The sequence below is a fragment of the Urocampus carinirostris genome, chromosome 19 (assembly GCF_059441175.1).
Source record: "Urocampus carinirostris isolate Australia breed hairy pipefish chromosome 19, RoL_Ucar_1.0, whole genome shotgun sequence".
In the NCBI taxonomy this organism is placed as follows: Eukaryota; Metazoa; Chordata; class Actinopteri; order Syngnathiformes; family Syngnathidae; genus Urocampus; species Urocampus carinirostris.
Genome location: NC_142367.1, coordinates 18,785,066 through 18,804,701, shown reverse-complemented (window position 1 = coordinate 18,804,701; position 19,636 = coordinate 18,785,066). Strand labels below are relative to the sequence as shown.

The 19,636-nt window shown below is 40.7% G+C and overlaps 1 protein-coding gene across 2 annotated transcripts in view; it reads right to left on the bottom strand.

Moving 5' to 3' along the window:
- Positions 1-14,863, bottom strand: part of abcc3 (ATP-binding cassette, sub-family C (CFTR/MRP), member 3) — a 46,012-nt gene extending 31,149 nt beyond the window's left edge. For both annotated transcript variants that reach the window (XM_088324145.1, XM_088324144.1), the window contains exons 1-4: positions 14,485-14,863; positions 3,879-4,055; positions 3,298-3,423; positions 1,013-1,150 (exon numbers count right to left, since the gene is read on the bottom strand). In XM_088324145.1, the coding sequence (XP_088180271.1) occupies positions 1,013-1,150; positions 3,298-3,423; positions 3,879-4,055; positions 14,485-14,520 (477 nt within the window). In that variant the 5' untranslated portion in view covers positions 14,521-14,863. The remainder of the gene's footprint in view (positions 1-1,012; positions 1,151-3,297; positions 3,424-3,878; positions 4,056-14,484) is intronic.
- Positions 14,864-19,636: the final 4,773 nt, after the last annotated feature.

Sequence of the window (19,636 nt, the reverse complement as noted above, 5' to 3'; positions counted from 1 at the left end):
GTTGAATTTTGATAATACACTTTGAGGACATTTTGAATTTTCCATGACTTTTAAATTGCGTAGAAGTGTGTGTAACTGTAGTTATTTTTGTGTATTTAAGAAGAAAATGCAATATCTCGAAAAATAGTATACAAACTGCAACATACTAATATTCTTTAATTTTTATATACATTTTCAAGGATAATATGAATTTACCTAATACCTAATCATATATTATGACTAACTAGGGAATAGCAATAACCGAAGTGACTACGCCAACAGCCGTTAAACAAGGAAATACACTGTTGTGTTGATTTATTAGCAAAAGGTAGTACAACTCCAAAGCGAGCACGCCTTTTGCAAGCAGGAAAAGGTTTTGTCCGCCACTTTCAGCTCATACACTCATTTACACCTAGGGACAATTTGGACCTGCCAATTAACCTGACATGCTGTAGTCTGTAATTGTCTGTGCAGCCCTTTGAGACTCCTTGTGATTAAGGGCTATACAAATAAACATGACTTGACTTTCCGACGAGTAGAAAATATAGGCACAAAAAATAAATGTAGGCCTTAGTGTCGATTTAAAAAATATGTTTTCAGAGATACACTGTAAAGACATTGAATGAGAATTTTGAAATTATGTTGGCAAGGAAACAGCCATATTACGTTTCGAGTTGCTAGTTGTTGATGAGTAGCATCTTTAAAATAATATTGAAGTAAAAAAATGCTTAGAATGTAAAACTCACTGTAGCCTATCAAACAGCATGAGACATATTTGAAACGTATTCTTTTGGTCGTAATTTGTTTGAATTAATTGCCTGAATAATAATAAATGGCTGCACATTGTTGCATTCTGGCATTGATTCACTCAATAATACATGTATTCTTCATCCTCCTCCAATTAAAATTGAGCACAAAGCCTGGATGCGGTTCTATCCATGGGCAGATTGTAAAAGCAACAAATCATTTATTATGGACGTGGGAATGTTGACGCAGCAGAGGGCATTTGAGGTGAGAGGCAGTGTATTGTCACCTGCCCAGATGCTTGCAGAATCTTGGAGCGGAAAGGCACGATGGCACACAACACGGACAGGAACCAGAAGATGAAGAGAACCCCTGAGGACTGCACTCCCCGCAACCTCTCGTACTGGATCAAAAAGGTAGCTAGCAGCTAAGAGAAAAATCGAAGAGAGTACATTATTGTGAGAAGAGGAAAAAAACAGGTTGGGGAGAGACACTGAGACAAGCTGAGATAGAGCGGCAGAACGTTGGAGGGCATATGAGGTAACGTCAAGTCTGATTGCTGACTGCTTGCACACTGACTCTGTTAGATGTGTTTTTTTCTCTCCGTTTTTAGATGACCTACTCCCAAAGCCACAGACTAAGTCATCTCGGGTAACTGGCTGGGTGTGTTTTATTCAGATTGCGCTGCAAAATTAAATTCCTGAACATTACTGACAAATTCCATTGTGTTTACTAGAGAAATCGTACCTCATAATGAGGAAAAATAAAACATAAAATAACACACTGATGGTTGAAGAATCTCTGCTATTGCAGTTATCGACATATGGTTATTTCGAGGCACTGGGACTTGGCGGTGATTTATGCAAAATGATCCATTTTTATAACAAAGGAGGCCTCTTAGGAATCAATTATAGACAACGGTGAAAGCATAACAGTTGTTTAAATGAACGAGAGCAAAAGAATAAAAAAAGTCAAACCGAGGATCAATGTTTTTACTTTGTGTGTACTATTAAATCTAAACATTTACTAAAGGGACAGTGTGTGTATCTTTAGCGCCTCCTAGTGATAAAAAAACCTTAAAAGTAAAAATATTGATTTGAACAATAAGGAAAAATTCATAAGCTATCATCTAAACGTGCCTTTTTTAAAACTCGAAGGTCAGGAATTTGTATCTTTGTCATAACATGAGGCTCACCTAAACATCTTTGTCCACCATCTTGCTACTACGGGTACCCGAAAAAAAATCAAAAACCTTGCGAAAGGCTCGCCAAAACAATAAAAAGAAAAATGGTGCAGTTTGGTCACTGAGTCTCCGAAGTGTACTTTATGGCACTCCTTTTCGCTTGAACTACACATTACAGCAACATCTAGTGGTCAAATAATACACACAGTCCCTTAAAGCAGTGGCTCTCAAATAGTGGGGCAGGCCCCACTTCAGGGTGGGGGGCACAAGGCTCCATCAAGGGGGGCACGGGCGTGTTTGATCTCGGGGAACTTTTTACCTTCCAAAGAATAAAGTGCAATTGCACCTCCCCTGCACTTGGGAGCAGTGGCGCTCTCATTGGCAGTGTTTTGTTTACAATTAACCTCCATGCCGTGCATATAGCACAGAATATAAGCATTGAGTACGAAGTGTAGATACAAAGTGGAGCATACCCTCAAGTGACCCCATGAAAATAATAATTAACCCGCATTAGGAGACAGACTTCTTGGTGGGGGGCGCGAGAGGATTTTTCCTTCAGTGGGTGGGGGTGAAAGGAAATAATAGAGAAGCACTGCTTTAAAGTGACATAACACAGAAAAATATATTAAATTCTTTCACATTTGGACTACTAAATATCCAAAAGGAGATGCATCGCCTGTTTGATAATGAAAGTTAATAAAAAAAATAATATTTAGGCTTAAACTGAAGTTTTTCCCTCCACGTTTGAAGAGTGCAAGTAATTTCCACTGATACGATTGATCTATTTAATCATTTTTATGTCTTGATTTGAGCTAAATGTGTATGTTCCTCTTTTGCTTGGATTTCATGGAAACAACCAGGATTGGGTAGGGTTACTTTAACGTGATTACTTTCAATTACTTTTGGATTACTCCAATACCAAATATGCTAATAAAAGACAAAATAAACTAAATATAAATAAAATTACTAATTGTTGTGCAGGCTTGGGGAGTAACGGAATACACGGAACGGCAAAAATGATGTTGGCAAACTGTTTGGATTTATTTTCATTTTGTTTCTGTCACATTTTATGTTAGTTTTGCCGGAGATCAAAGAGATCAAAGCCAGGAGAGAAAGCTTACCACGTGTTGTGAGTCATCATTTTATTCATATTTAGTTTCTTTTGTCTTTTATTAGCATATTTGGTATTGGAGTAATCCAAAAGTAATTGAAAGTAATCCAGTTAAAGTAACCCTACCCAACCCTGGAAACAACAAGGCTTTTAGAAATACAGCTTAGTAATAAAGACCCAAAATATACCTTCAGTACTAAGAGCTTTGGGTGCAATCTCGGTATGATCTGAATCAACATGCTTATGTGTGTTCGGATGAGTAGGCGTTTTTTTTTTTTACCATGGTCATGCCCAGCAGGAGTGGCGTGATAAAGAAAATAGGTGGCTGGTCGATTCCCTGCTGCGTTTGGTGGAAGGTGTAGAAGAGATCCGTCCAGCAAAGCAACCATAGCAGCAAGCCAAACACCTGGGGGGGTCAGGACAATGTGACAACATAAAGGGGGAGAGAGCATCTGAACTTTTTTTTCAATTTACAACGGAAAAATAGATATTAAAGTATATATGGATATGGCTATGATCCCCAAATTGCCATGGGACACCTTTGAAATTGTGAGAGGATTGGCAGATTAACAACCACATGAGATTTGATTTGATTTCAAATAATTGTTTCTGCTGCATCCAAGTTGTTGCTTTGCAGGGACGCTCATGATTGAAAAAAAAAACAGCAGGCTCCTTTGCAGCTGACACTTTAAAGACAGTCGGCTGCTGCGTTGGTAGGGCGAAATGAGCTCGTATTTCCACAAATGAGGCCACAGATGGCTTCGTCTTATTTTCAGTCAAAGAAAATCGTCAGCTACCACCACCCGAAGTAACTGTTGACAGGACATGATGACATTTTGTAGGCCTCCTCGGGTGTCTCACCGTTTTGAACCGGTTCATGATGGACATCATGATGTAGCCTCTGTTGTTCTTCTTTAGGTAGAAAATGTAAACGGGGGAAACGGCCCACAGGTAAATGCAAGGCAGCCATGACAGGACAGTAAGCTGAAAACACACGGGGAGGTCGGGCTGATCCGTGTGGAGGGTCTGATTTTCCACCTGCACAAACAAAGCAAGGTCAAAAACTGTGAACTTAAAGCAGAAGGAGAAAAAAACAGTATCTACAATTACCGTAAATTCCGGACTATAGAGCGCATATGATTATAAGCCGCACCCACCACATTTCGTGAGGAAAACCGATTTAGTACACACCTGTATATTAGCCGCATGCGCCCACATTGAACAAACGCAATACAAGCAAGAAATTAACCCATACCAGATACAGTCCAAAAAAACACAGCCGGCAAAATGAACGGAAAACAATATCGGTACTTAAGATCTAATGCAGACCTGCAGAGTCCGGGTGCCCGTTGAAAGTAATCCAAGGAAAAAAAGTGTATATTTCCAAAGGTAAGGGTGGGAAAAATATTTATTCACTATTGTCGGCCGTGTCCACAAACACGTCTCACCTTTACTCCACTTCCCGTCAGCCCGCGTTTGCCCCGCCCCTTCTTTCTCATTTGCCCGTGCAAAAGATCAGAATAAGTTTCTAAAATAAATACATTACAAAAATATACAGTTGCAAATACATATTATACATGGTTACACATATTTACAAAGAAAGACTGTACACCGAGAGAGTTTTCAAAGCTTTAATAATAATATTATAACTTTCATCCCAAACCGTGCCTGTGAAGGGTAGCAAAACGCTACTAGCAACACGCTTGCAACACAGTAAACAGCGCTGTTAAAAAAACAAATCGAACTTGCAATAAGCACGGTAAACCGTCCTCATCTTCCTCCTTTTAACTGACGTCATCATAGTTGTCTTCCTTCAGTAGGGGAAAGAGACTTTGTCATATAGACATCGTCCTACGCTCCCTTATTCAAAAACACGCTAGCGTCACTCTCGAAAAGTAAAGTTAACGTGCAGTAGCTCTGTCTCCTATATCGGACTGCTCGATTGCGTTTAGCTTGAAAGTTACGTCATGTGCCTTTCTTTTTGCAATTTGCATGATGAGGAAATGTCTACGCTAATTTAATTTGTGCACAAGTTAAGAAGTTGCAGTCCAAATCTTTCCTTTTGTACTCGAGCGCCGCTGGCGGCCGTTAGAAAGATTACCGGTACATAAATTGGCCGCATCACTGAATAAGCCGCAGGGTTGAAAGTTTGGGAAAAAAGTAGCGGCTTATAGTCCGGAATTTACGGTAGTATCGTTATCTGGTACCATTACTCATTCATCCCTAAAATTTGTTATGCAAAATTCGAGCCAGCTATCTGAGCTCTGATCAGAAGTTATAAATTAATTAGCAAGAGGAAACAAAACAATGAATGGCACATTTATGACACACGAATACAGTCGACCAACAATTTTAAGCAACGTCTCCAGGTACTCGTACAGTAAAGATGAATAGTGGAGAGCGGTTATCACGGTTTCCTACAGACAGACGGCCCCACCCACAGATACACAAGATAAACACAGCTGGCAGCCTTTGTTCACTTTTAAGTATCAGGCATTCAGACATATATGGGTTGATAGCTAATCAACCCATACAGTGACTATTGGGTTGATTTTTACCCAGTTATCTTTTTGTTGTCCCAAAATAAAACAACCACATATAAACACAAAAAAATGAGATGACAGTTTTGAAAGAGCCTAGACCAGACACAAAAAAACGAGATGACAGTTTTGAAAGAGCCTAGACCAGGGTTCAGGAACCTATGGCTAACGAACAATACATGGCTCTTTTCATATGAAGATAAAATCAAAAAGGTGCTTTTATTTATTATATTGATACATGCAGTGCCAATTGTCGCACATGCGAAGCTGAGACTATACTGATCTACATAGGGTTCGGTCCAATATATATTAGACACAATTTAAACTACACTTTACAGTTAAGGTGTCACCCCAACAGGCCCCGTCGTGTCTGTAAACCACTAAATAGTACTTTAAATGGAAGCTCATTAAACAGTTCATGTTCAAAACCACAGAACAAACAAACCCAAAACTATCGTTTAACCCAAAAGCTCAAGCAAAGCACCTACAGCAATTACGAGATCCGACAGAGAGCGCTAATCCACGCCCACCACAGTTACGGTATCCATGTATCGCACGCAGAGCAAATAGGCGACCAACTCTTTCGTTGCTATTCCTGATAGCATAGCCGTATCATTTATTCCTTATTATGCAAACTTATCTCAAAAGACAGTAGAAAAGTGTCTCAATTATCATATACAAAGTTATACTCTAGCATCAAGGTGCCCAAAGACGCTAAAAACCTTGTAATGTTGGCGATCTATGAGGAAGTCGTCATTCCCGTACCAACTTCACATATAAATTGATTCTGATTTGTCAGCTTTTAGCCTCTGATGGACTTTTACTGCAAACTTAATGCAGGGTAGTTTCACTTTATTGTCAGACCCTAATGAGTTTTAGATATGTCACTAAGCAAGCGTGTTGATAAGAGAGTACTCGGTTGGTTTGGACACATGGAGAGGATGGATTAGGAGCGAATGTTGAAGAGGATCTACAGAGCATAAGTCAATGGAAGGAGGCCGCGATTGACGTGGATGGATGGTGTTATGAGTGCACTGCAGGAAAGAGGTCTAAATATAACAGAAGCTAGAGCTCTTGTTGGTGATAGAAAGGAGTGGAGAGGTGTTGTGAAAGGATAGTGGGATTGTGGACGCGTTCTTAAGGATGGGCTGGGCACCCGTATGATGCGGCAGGGGTAAACCAGTGAAAGCTGTCGGGCCCTGCTGTTGAACAAAAGAGTGTGTTGTGTCACCCTGACCCGAGGAACATGGCTGCTTTCTGGTGTCCCTTTTCATCTGGAGGGACGAACTTGGGTGCCGAGGTGCCTAACTTGTTTGGGTGTTTGGGCAATTAGGTTGGCCATGGTCCAAAAATGTGGGTTTTTTTTTTTTTTTGCTATTTATTTCCCTTTTATTTTCTTTGTATTTGTATGTGTGTGTCTTGCTGTCGGTCACCCCTCTTGAGGGATATGACCAGGGTGGGTGGGTGCCTAGGTAGGTAGGTAGGTAGGTAGGTAGGTAGGTAGGTAGGTAGGTAGGTAGGTAGGTAGATAGATAGATAGATAGATAGATAGATAGATAGATAGATAGATAGATAGATAGATAGATAGATAGATAGATAGATAGATAGATAGATAGATAGATAGATAGATAGATAGATATGTCACCTCACTCTTATTTCTTGGCACATCTCATGCTATAAAATAAGCAACGTTTTCTTTAGGCTCTCCTTGCAGATAACTTTAGAAGTTCATAACCTATGACAAAACAAACCCATTTTCAATAATTTTAAGGCGTGTACAGGTTTCTACTTCATGGTAATATACCAAATTAACATGGTAGGGAGGAGCTACACGTCATGCTGTGAGGGGGAGGGGGATAGGGAGCTATGTTATAATGGATCCAACAGCTGCTCATAATTCAATTTAATAAAAATAAAACACTTTCTCCCATTAATCATCTTGAACGTGAGGGCGACAGCATGCCTTTATCCACTTCAAACAATTCTCCAAATTTGTTTTTGCCTGAGAAAGAGACAATCCTCACCCCTACCAATCGTTCCGGATTCCTTTGATCAACATTACAAGTGCCCCAGACCCATCGTTGAAACATTTTTTATGCAAAAAACTCTACTTACAAATGTTTTGGGTTACAAAGCTACTCCCAGAATGAAATAAATCCGTAAGTAGAGGTACCACCTTACAAGCTTGTGGATCACATGTGATACAAAGATGGATGACCTCAATCGGTAGCCACTGGCTGGCGTCATCCTCACGTTCTGATTGGCTGAGAACAAGCGCTGTCGGCTCTATCAATTTGATTAAGTGAGAGGTAGGAATGGGCGGAGCTATACACACACAACGCGCGCACTGTTTCTTCCCCTCATCCAGTGCCGCCTGCACTGAAAGTAAATACGTTGGTATCCTTGTTTGCTGTATTTTGTGACATTTTTACAAAAGAACTTTGCTTGCACTTTGTTTTGAAACCATTATTTAGGATAAAATGGCAAGCAAAATGAGCTTCAACACTTTCAACTGCAGTAGGGAGATAAAGTGTATATTTATATTGATGTGGGACACAGGCTCTGGCATTATTATTTCATAGAGTTTATATAATCATCAAACATCACATCATCTGGAGGGTGGGTTTAGTGGTTTTATTGAATTTTGTTTTAAAATATATGGTGTGGCTCCCTCGAGAAAAAGTTCAAAATATTTTAATCTTTAAACTATATTAGTCAGACAGCAGAGGATTTATGCTACATTCAGGGAAAGTCAGACATTTCTGACCTCTTCCCAGGATGTGACGGATGAACGTGAGGGTGGAACTAGAGGAAGTCTGCCTTTAACCCAGAGGAAGAAGAAACTATCACAGCACTCCATGTCAGCGTGAGAATCATCATCATCCCTATGAGGCGCCTAACCAAACAAAAATTCCAAGGCAACACCTGGAATGTTGAAAGGGGTGATAATAACAAATGTAGAGTTTAATCTGCTCCTGTCACAATAAACCCAATGCATGTGGTGAAGATTGGCTCCTAACTGTTCAGTGAAAGGTCAACAGCAAATCATGTTGATGTAAGAAAATATTTGCTGAAATACATTGCGGTTCCTGGAAAAATATGTCCTAGAATTTGCAGATGAAATGGAGATAACCAATTTGTATTTGGGAAGAAAAACAGGTTTATTGTTTTGAGCAGCTTTACAAATACGTATTTACCCAACCACTAAATGTGCAAGTTGTCCCACTTGAAAATATTAACGAGGTCTATAATTTCAAACAAAATTTCGAATTCTCACCCTTGCCTCAAAGCGTCTTTTTACAATGGTTCTCTTGTTGGTTTGAAGTTACACTCTGTCTCGCCTTATTTAAAGTATTACCGTGGGAAGTGTGCTTGTTGTTTTCTCAAAGTGCTCGGTAAGTATTTAAAGATGATCAAAAAAAGCAGAACGCAAAAAAAGTCCTCATATTTTCTTAATACTTTTTCAGGCAATTGTGGTTTACTGTATTTTAATAGTTGATTTTCACTTAATGGACAGGATTTATCCCGAGCCAGTTATTTTAAGACAACCGTTTATTCAACTGCATTTACAAAAAAAGAGGACGTTAAAGTTTGCAGACGGCGGTCACCTCACTTTTGGTATCCAAAAGATAAATACTAAATGAAAGTTTCTGTTTGTTAGATCTACGAAAGCCAGCACTTTTTCTTCTGGCACTCGCAGTAGCATCAGTTTGTGTTTACACATTAAATCAAGACAGGCCTGCCTGTTAAGTGTTTTAAAACCTTCATTTTAAGAAAAAAAGGCTTCTCCTAATGGGATTGATGGAACAAGTGTATTGCTTTGCCTCTTGTGCCGGTGACAAGAGAGTTCTCACCAAACATCACTTCCGATCCATTCCTTGTTCTCCTTTTAGCTTCTTCCTTTCAGTTTCAGTTCTTCATTATATATGCAACAGTATAACATCTCATCTCATTAGCTGCACCGCTTATCCTCAGTAAGGTCGCGGGGGTGCTGGAGCCCATCCCATCAATCATCGGGCATTGGGCAGGGGACACCCTGAACTGGTTGCCAGCCAATCGCAGGGCACACAGGGACAGACAACACGCTCGCTCATTCACACCTAGGGACAATTTGGACTGGCCAATCCACCTGAAATGCATGTCTTGGGAGGAAACCGGAGTGCCCGGAGGAAACCCACGCAAGCACGGGGAGAACATACAAACTCCGCACAGGAAGTTTGGATTTGAACCCACACAGGAGGTCCCCAAGACCTTAGAACTGTGCCGCACACGCGCTAATCACTGTGCTGCCGTGCTGCCCACAGTATAATATAAAAAAATAAAATACATTATTTACATTTTGAGTTGTGTGACCCTAACAGACATGTCTCACAGACGTATAAAGGGCAACAGGTGCAGAACAACAACCTCAACAAACACTACAGAGAAAACAAGATCGGCACAAAAACACCTTAAATACGTTTGTTAGCGACTGGCTGAATGATGGTCCTTTTGACTGATGCTTCACAATGATTTGTTTAAGACAGTGTTTTTCAACCTTTTTTAAGCCAAGGCACACTTTTCCTCATGAGAAAAACCACAAGGCACACAGTCAAGTCAAGTCAAGTCTATTTGCACAGACCACAGATTATTGCAAACCACAGACTATTATTACACCATCACCTGATCTAAAACCTACATGAGGGCAAGGAAAAACTCAAAAACCCTCAACGTGAGGAAAATGAAGACGCCTTGAGAAGGGACCGCACATGAGGATGACCAGGCTGGCCAGGATGACAAATAATACACAGATATTGTCAACATAAAATATAGGTTATTCATATGCTATAGAATAGAAGTGTGTTTTAAGCCTAGATTTAAACAGTTCCACTGAGGTTGCAGATCGAATCTCAGGGGGCTAAAAAATGAATCTCGGAGCTAGTTTCATGTTATTGTTATTTTTGTTCTTTTTTAGTTCAAATAATCATATTACTTAAAGTGACAGTATATTTTTTTATCTTCTGCGGTTATCGTGGCTCAGGAGATAATACATGTTATTATTCATTTTGGTGTATATTTTGCTGTCATTTTGAATGTTTTGTTTTTTAAAAAGATAACAAAAATACGACATTGTTTTACTGCCATATTTCTTTGTTTTATAAAATAATAGTAAAACAAATTCTCAAAATCACGTTCGTTTTTTTTTTTACATTATTTGATGTATTATTGATCGTATCTGTGCAAAACTAAAACTAATAAAAAGAAAGGGCTATGCAGGCTTATAGAGCAGGTTGACTTCTTATTTCAAGGCTTCTTTCCCTGTTTTCTTTGTAAGTTCAAAACCCAGTGATCTCTTCTCCCTATTTTGAGTGTTTCTACTAAAGTTTAAACTATTTTTATTTAAAATTATATAAGTTATCAAATATATTTCCCTGCACTACCCCATGAGCATATTATTAGTATATAAAAGGAATGAAAAATGGCAATCTACTGCCACCTACTGATATGGATGTATGTTAGTTACTCGACTGATGACCTGACGAAACCAAAGATACTGAACAGCGGCATGCTTTTTTCACAAGGATAAAATATGTCATTTCCTTGCGGCACACTAGACAAGGTCTCACGGCACGCTAGAGTGCCCTGACACACTGGTTGAAAAACATTGGTTTAAGCAACCGTTTCAATCAGTTTTACGATGTAGCAACGTAAAAGCTGAAAAATAGGGGAAAAAAATACATAGTGATCCTTCTAATTTACAAGTTTTACACAATGAAATTATATATTTATTTGCAACAAGACAGCTCTAACAAAGATGAATAAAAATAGCATTCTAACAGAACAAAAACCTCTCTTGAAGAGCATTGTGACTACGGAAAATCTTAAAGAAATATACATTTTATCTGTTCCCTTTTGAGACAGACACTTAATTAGTGCTAATTTAAACACATTACAACACCCATTGAATGCATCTTTGTTCAAACAAATGACATACCCAAAATATAACTTGTGCCCGTATCAACCCTATAATAAACTCTGACTTTCCCTGAATTTATCATAAAGAAGAAATCTGCAGGCTCGAGAGAGCGTTCTCCGTCTGGGCCCCGATGCTGTGGAATGCTCTGCCTCCAGAGGTAAGATCTGCAACCTCAATGGGAGTTTTTTAATCTAGACTCCAGAAACACTCCTATTTATAGATCAGAGGTCGGGAGCCATACCATAGTTTAAGACAAAATTCAACAAAACTACCAAACTCACTCTCGAGACAAAAGCTAATTCTTCAGCACATTTTATCTCACTTTGTGGTGATTGATGATTTGATAAAATCTATAAAATACTAATCCCAGAGCCTGTGTCCCATATAAATATAGGTAAATCACTTAATTTAATCTCCTTCCCGCAGTTACTTAAGTCTTAAAGCTCATTTTGAATGTCATTTTTGTCCTATATAATTGTTTCGAAACAACGTGCAAGCAAAGTTTTTTTGTAAAAATGTCACAAAATACTGCAAACTAGGATAACAACCTATTTACCTTCAGTGCAGACAGTGCTGGGCGAGAAGGAGTGCGCCCGTCCTGTCCTGTATATAGCTACACCTATTCCTACCGTTCACCTAATCAAATTGCTGTAGGTGCTTTTGCAAGAGCGTATGGGTGTTTAAAAATGTTCTGTGGCTTTTCATCATAAAGTGTTTCAACAATGAACATAGATTGTTTAATGAGCTTCAATATAAAGGGTTATTTAGGGATTTAGAACAAAGATATGAGACAAAATAGTGCGTTAAAACTAAGATTTTGAATAAATTAATCAACATAACATTGCACCTGCCTATTTTGGGGTATTATTTTTATTATTATTAGACAATAATCGTATAATTTACGTAAGTTAAAGTTGATCCTGGCATTAATCGTGGCATCAAAATAGTCATCATGTTATCCATGAGATGAGAGAGGCATAGGCTACGAACTGTCTACATCATACCTGTCAACCTGTACGTTTTTGCCGTACAAAGTACGTTTATTATGTATTTTAAGACGAGTACGCCGTACAAGAAAATCTGTACGGAAAAACGCAAATTTGTCAATTATGGGTACCATCCGGTATACACCGACTATCACGAAACGGCAACTCAATCAAGTCAAACGAGTTCGCCGCGGTAGCCTCTATCTTGGTATCATTTTTTTCGTTGCAAACGAAGCGAGCGGTTTGATGCTACTGTGCGCATGCATCTGCCGCCTGGGGCTTTCCCTTTGCATCCATGTGGTAGTTGTGTAGTGAAAGGAAGTCCGTCTCTTTTTAGAGAACCGGCTTTTTCGGCTCAACTCATTAAAGAGAGCCGGCTCTCAAACGGCTCACTTGCTTTGACGCATTATATTACGAATTATTATGCCGTATTAAAGAAGTTAAGAAAAAAAGGAAGAAAAAAAGGTGAAAGTGAAAGAAGACTGGTTTGAGGTTATCCCTTTAATCAGTATATTACCAACAATAATTTAATGCAGAAAATGAATTAATAATTTGAATAAGAAAATTCTATTTGCATGTATTTTTTCCTTCTACAGTGAACGTCCAAGCTACTTAATTTTTAAACTTTTTTAATAATAAACCTCATTAATGTCGAGCAACTCATTATCTCACAACAAAATATTAATTAACAATATATATGATACAACGAGGCAGCACGGCGGCGCAGTGGTTAGCGCGTGTGCGGCACAGTTCTGAGGTCATGGGTTCAAATCCAGCTAGCAGCCTTCCTGTGTGGTGTTTGCATGTTCTCCCCGTGCTTGCGTGGGTTTCCTCCGGGCACTCCGGTTTTTCCTCCCACATTCCAAAAACATGCATTATCATGTTAATTGGCCAGTCCAAATTGTCCCGAGGCGAGTGCGTTGTCTGTCTCTGTGTGCCCTGGGACTGGCTGGCAACAAGTTCAGGTTGTCCCCTGCCCACTGCTCGAAGATAGCTGGGATAGGCTCCAGCACCCACGCGACCCTACTGAGGATAATGGATGGATGGTATAACGAAACACATGTACAATATAACATGTTAAACTACATAAATAAACACGTTTGAAAAAAAAATATGGTGTAAGATTATTTTGTATTGTTTTAAGGGAAAATACGACAGTTTGTAAGGGCATGGAGCCCTGGAGCTTGACATGTATGCAACATATATCTAATTTTTGAAATAATATGCCAACTCACGAGCAGCACGGCGGCGCAGTGGTTAGCGTGTGTGCGGCACAGTTCTAAGGTCTTGGGAACCTCATGTTTGGGTTCAAAACCAGCTACCAGACTTCCTGTGTGGAGTTTTTATGTTCTCCCCGTGCTTGCGTGGGTTTCCTCCGGGCACTCCGGTTTCCTCCCACATTTCAAAGACATGCATTCCAGGTGAATTGGCCGGTCCAAATTGTCCCTAGATGTGAATGAGCGGGCGAATTGTCTGTCCCTGTGTGCCCTGCGACTGGCTGGCAACCAGTTCAGGTTGTCCCCTGCCCACTGCCCGAAGATAGCTGGGATGGGCTCCAGCACCCCCGCGACCCTACTGAGGATAAACGGTGCAAATAATGGATGGATGGATGGATGATATAACGAAACACATGTACAATATAACATGTTAAACTACATAAATAAACACGTTTGAAAAAAAATATGGTGTAAGATTATTTTGTAGTTTGTAAGGGAAAATACGACAGTTTGTAAGGGCATGGAGCCCTGGAGGTTGACAGGTATGCAACATATCTAATTTTTGAAATAATATGCCAACTCACACGAGTTTGCAGGAGAAAAAGAACGGAGAAACCAAAACACGGCATGCAAATAAACACAATGCTGTCCGATCGAAATACAACAAAGTTAGCTCTACCGGTTCCTGAGCTGAACGACTGCCAGTGAGAAAAAAACAAACTAATGACAAATAAACGAGATGAGCCGCGTTCGCTGGAGTCGACCTACCCAGAATGGAAGCTCGGATCCGCACACGCGCTCCATCTCGGGAAGGCACTACAACCCCGGTCTGTCGGTCAACTCTTTCCCCGTGACTGGAGCAGCTTTTCCTCCTTCTTTCATGTGTGGAGGTCGCAGAGCAAGGTTGGCCTCACATGCCCGCCAACGAAAGCTTGACTCGGGGGGGTTGGGGGCGCCGGGAAACGCGCCACCGCTTCGGCTTCTTCGGCTTCCGCTCCACCTGGGGCCCCGGACAAGGCGAGTAAGTCCACGGCGGGCGTCAACACAGCAAATGTGAAGTCTCAATTGAGACGTCAGGCAAGGGCGTGAGCTTCTTTCGCTTCCCTCCCTCTTCATCTCCCCCCTCCATTTTAAACCAGCGTCGTTAGGGTAGCCATTCAACTATTTCTTACGCCACCAAGCGGCAGCAAACGGTTGATTTACAAATATGTTATAACGCACTCACCTGCATGAAAAGCTCTTCTAACTCAAGTAATAACCGAAGTTAACTCACAGTAGCAACCAAATTCAGAAGAAAAACATTATAATTCAACAGTTGCTTTTAGACGTATTATATACTTTCCTTCGGGCAGGTTTCTATGACGTCACACACCGCCATGTTGGAGGTCAAGTAGTTGAACCCAAGGTACGCTAAGTAACGCCTCCTATAATCAACTTTTAATAGGATTTTACATTTCTATTTTTATTATCATCTAAAATCTATCCATCAGATAGATAGATAGATAGATAGATAGATAGATAGATAGATAGATAGATAGATAGATAGATAGATAGATAGAGGGTGAGAAGGAGTGCGCCTGTCCTGCTCTCTCACTCTCTTTATCTATCTATCTATCTATCTATCTATCTATCTATCTATCTATCTATCTATCTATCTATCTATCTATCTATCTATCTATCTATCTATCTATCTATCTATCTATCTATCTATCTATCTATCTATCTATCTATCACTCACTTAACCTTACTTACTAAGATAACTTATATCTATTTTTCGAACTAATTGTAACCTTGTTTGTGGAACCCACAAAGAGAAAAGAAAATCAACAATAAAAATAAGTGGAAAAATAATTACTGAAGAACAGCAATGATGGTGTCACAGCCCTCTGATAGAATCCTTGTTTTAGTCCTACCATTTATGTTAAATATTATTACCCAGCCTGCGAGGCGCTTTCACACTTTTTACCGTTTCGATGACTTGATTAAGCCTTTGTACTCATTGCTCGATGTCTCAAGATACTTTCTGGTTTTGCAAATCAAAGCTCTTAATTTTATTGATTGACAGGTATGAGTTTGGGTGTGTTAAATTGAAGGGCCAGTGTGTGATATTTAGTGCCCCCTAGTGGTGCAAAATCTTTCATTCAGTAAAAGAAAACATTGCGTACTAGGCAAAAATACAAGAACTATCACACTAATGTGAATTTTTATGTACAAAAAAACATAGGGTAAGAAATGTGTATTTCTTTTACATAGTGGAATCCCTACCGAGAGGTCGCCGCCATGTTTGTCTGAGATATTTTAATGATTGCCACGATATCAAGTAATAACCAGTAAATCCATGTGTGTGACAACAATACATGTGGGGGAGGTCGGCTCCAGTATGGACGCAAGACAAGAATGCGGCTTTCACAAATATTAGGTAAGTGTAATATGAAGCTTTTACTGTACTTTATCATGTTAAGTTTGCCTTTAGGAGGGAGGAAGAAGCCTTTTCCTAGCTGTGCCTGCCATCTGCTCCTTGTTATAACGTGATGTTCTGTATTTGCCAGCCACTTCCTCTTTTGAGCCTATAACTTTTCCTGTAGGAATTCCTCAGTGTGTGTGCCAAATCAAAGACAGTAAGTCCATTTGTGTTCTTTTGTGAAAACAAAACAACTTAGCGCTCAAGATGCTTGCTGTGTTGTGTCTTCTCAATACAGTAAATTTATTTCTAATGGATGAATAGTCAGGTCAAGTCATGTTTTTTTGTAAAGCCCTTAATCACAAGGAGTCTCAAAAGGCTGCCCAGACCACAGATTATTGCAAACTATAGACTATTATTACAGCATCCCCTGATCTAAAACCTACAAGAGGGCAAGGAAAAACTCAAAAACCTCAGCATGAGGAAAATAAGAAACTTTGAGAAGGGACCGGACATGAGGTCAGGCAGTTTTAGTTTTAGATTAAAACATTTCCACTGAGGTTGCAGATAGAATCTCAGGGGCTAGAGCATTCCACAACACCGGAGCCCGAGTGGAGAACTCTCTCAAACCTGCAGATTTCTTCTTGACTCTTGGGATCACGAGTAAACCTGCATTTTCAGAGCGAAGGCTCTTGGACAGGATTATAGGGGGAAATTAAACCTGAAAGAAATGAGGGAGAAAGTCCATTCATGATTTTGTATAATACCAACAGAACTTTAAAATCACATCTTAAGCTAACAGGGTAACACGAGCAGCACACAGGGTAGACCCAATCGCGTAACGTTTTCTCACAATTTTATTGAAAGAAAGAGGAAGGGCAGCAACTGCGATCCGATGCTCACTGGACGCTGGAAGCAAGACGATCTCGCACTCGGAATGTGATCCGAATACGGAAGTGGATCTTCCGTAGCGAGCGATGGCGGTGTCAGAGACAGAAAAACAGGTCGGTAACTGGGATAGGGAAAGCATAGGCGTGGTCAGGGTCGGAAACGAGTCGTAAGCCAGGACGGGAGAGTCGACATAGTCGTGATCAAAAATCGGTCGTAAGCCGGGACGGGAGAGCAGCCGTGGTAGGGATCAAAACAGGTCGTAGCTGGAGACAAACGGGAGCAAATATTGGAAAGGCGGGAGTCGGGGTCGAAAAAGGCTTGCCTTGTATAAACAGAGGTTCGCAGACGGAGTGACAACAGGGGACTGACAGGACTGGGTTTTAGTAGGGACAGGGAGCCAATCAGAACCCGCAGCAGTTGGCGCCAACTGAGCCGACACAGGTTATTCACATCTGTAATCATGACACAGCCTTTGCAGGTTAGCTAAAATCGGGGTAATGTCATCAAACTTTGTTGTATAAGTTAAAAGCCTCGCTGCAGCATTTTGTACCAGCTGAAGGCTCTTGATTTTGGACTTCGGGGGACCAGAGAGTAGTACATTACAGTAATCGAGATGGGAGGTAACAAATGCATGAGTTATAATCTCCGCACCCGACTGAGACAGCATAGGACGAATTTTAGCAATCTTGCGAAGACGGAAAAAAGCTGTTCCAGTAATATTCTTAAAGTGTGTTTGGATGGACAGATTGGGGTCAAATGTGACACCTACATTTTTGACTGAGTCACTCTGGGTGATCTTACATAGCAACATTATCACGTTCCAATCTCATTCACGCAATCATTAGTAGTCAGTTGCCTGGCTGTTGAACAAACTGTATTCTACGAAACTTAATACAATTAATGCATTAGAATAATAAGGGTATAATACGAATTACTCTAACTGAATTATCATTTTTTCCCAAGGATGCTTGGTTCCATGATGCTACTTTGTCCATTGTTCATGCTTTTGCTGTGTCATTCAAATGCTTTTTGCAATTCACCACATTTAACTACTAAAATGCATAACATATTTTTATTTTTGTATCTGCATATCCATAAATTTGTCATGATTACTGACTAGCTGCACCTGTGCCCGCTCATTTGGCGCCAGCCGCTGCAGGCTACCTGATTGGTTCCCTTTCCCTTTTTAAGCCTTGTCCTGTCACTCTCCGGTGGTCAGTCCGTCACCGAACCTCTGTTGTTACAAGGCAAGCCTTTTTTGACCCTGACTCCCTGTCCCGTTTTTGCATCCGTTTTTCCACCTGTCCGTTCCTGATCTCCCCGTCTGTCTCCGGCTACGACCTGTTTTTGATTACGACCTCTCCTGCTCTCCCGTCCCGGCTTCCGACCTATTTTTGATCCCGACCACGTTTTTCCTCTCCTGTCCAGGCTATCGACCTATTTTTCCATCCTTGACACCGCCATTTCCCGCTACGGAAAATCCACTTCCGTATTTGGATCAAGATCCAATTGTGTGAGCGGCTTGCTTCCCGTGTCCAGCGAGCACCAGATCGCGGGCGCTGCCCTTTCTCTTTCTATCGATAAAACTTGTGGTTAACGTTATGCAAATGGATCCTGATTTCGTTCTGGTTTTGATAAGATTGGCCCATCCCACAAATGGTGAGCCCTGAGGCAGGTGTAACCACCTGACTTCTTCAGCCAGATTTGGCTATCAAGTTATTATAATGTGCCGCGAGCTATTGCGGTCAACAAAAGTATTTTTAGATGATTCAAACTGTGGTTTAAGATTTCCCCATGCAAGTTGAACCTCATCTGACATTAATATTTTTTGCATGCCTTCCAAAGACAAAAAAACGCCTCCTGGCTTATACCCCTCCGTTTTTCCTTCAAATTTCCGTACCAGACCTGCGCGTGGGTTATTGTAAACAACATTTTTTCCTTATCAACACTCAGAAATTGCCGGTGAAGCACTAGCCGACTCTTCTTTGTTCATAATGTTTGCAGACACGTGAATCACGGGACAAGCCTTCAAAATATCTATTCCAACTTTACAAACCTGAAAAACCTGCAATCACGCTCTGTCTATGCGGCGACAGACGGGAAATGTAGAAAAAACACATATTTGGACATCCCATGTTCAAAATAATGTGTGCTACTCCAAAAACTGTCGCAGACCAGGAACGGAGACGGGACCCAATTGCGTTCGTTTTACTCAGTTTTTATTAAGAAGGAGAACAGGACTTGCATCCACGATCCCATGGTCGTCGGTCACGGGTGGCAGATAGCTGGAACTGGAAGTGGCACTTCCGCGTCGAGCGAAGGTAGTCATTGACAGCGAGAACAAACAGGTCGATGGCCGGGTCCATAAACGGGTCCAGAAAAGAGGTCGGCAACAGGTATCAGGCATGAAACGGGGCAGGATAGAGTCAGGAGTCTCAAAAGTTTGCCTAGCGTGTAGCGTAGGTTCACAAACGATCCGACGAGTGGTGTCAGGAAGGCGGGGGTTTAAAAAAGAGGAAGCAGCCAATCAGCGTCCGCGGCTGTTGGCACCAACGGAGCAGACTCAGTTGCCCCGCATCACTAATCATGACAAAAACAATCATGCTCATCTAAATGTTATAAAAATAT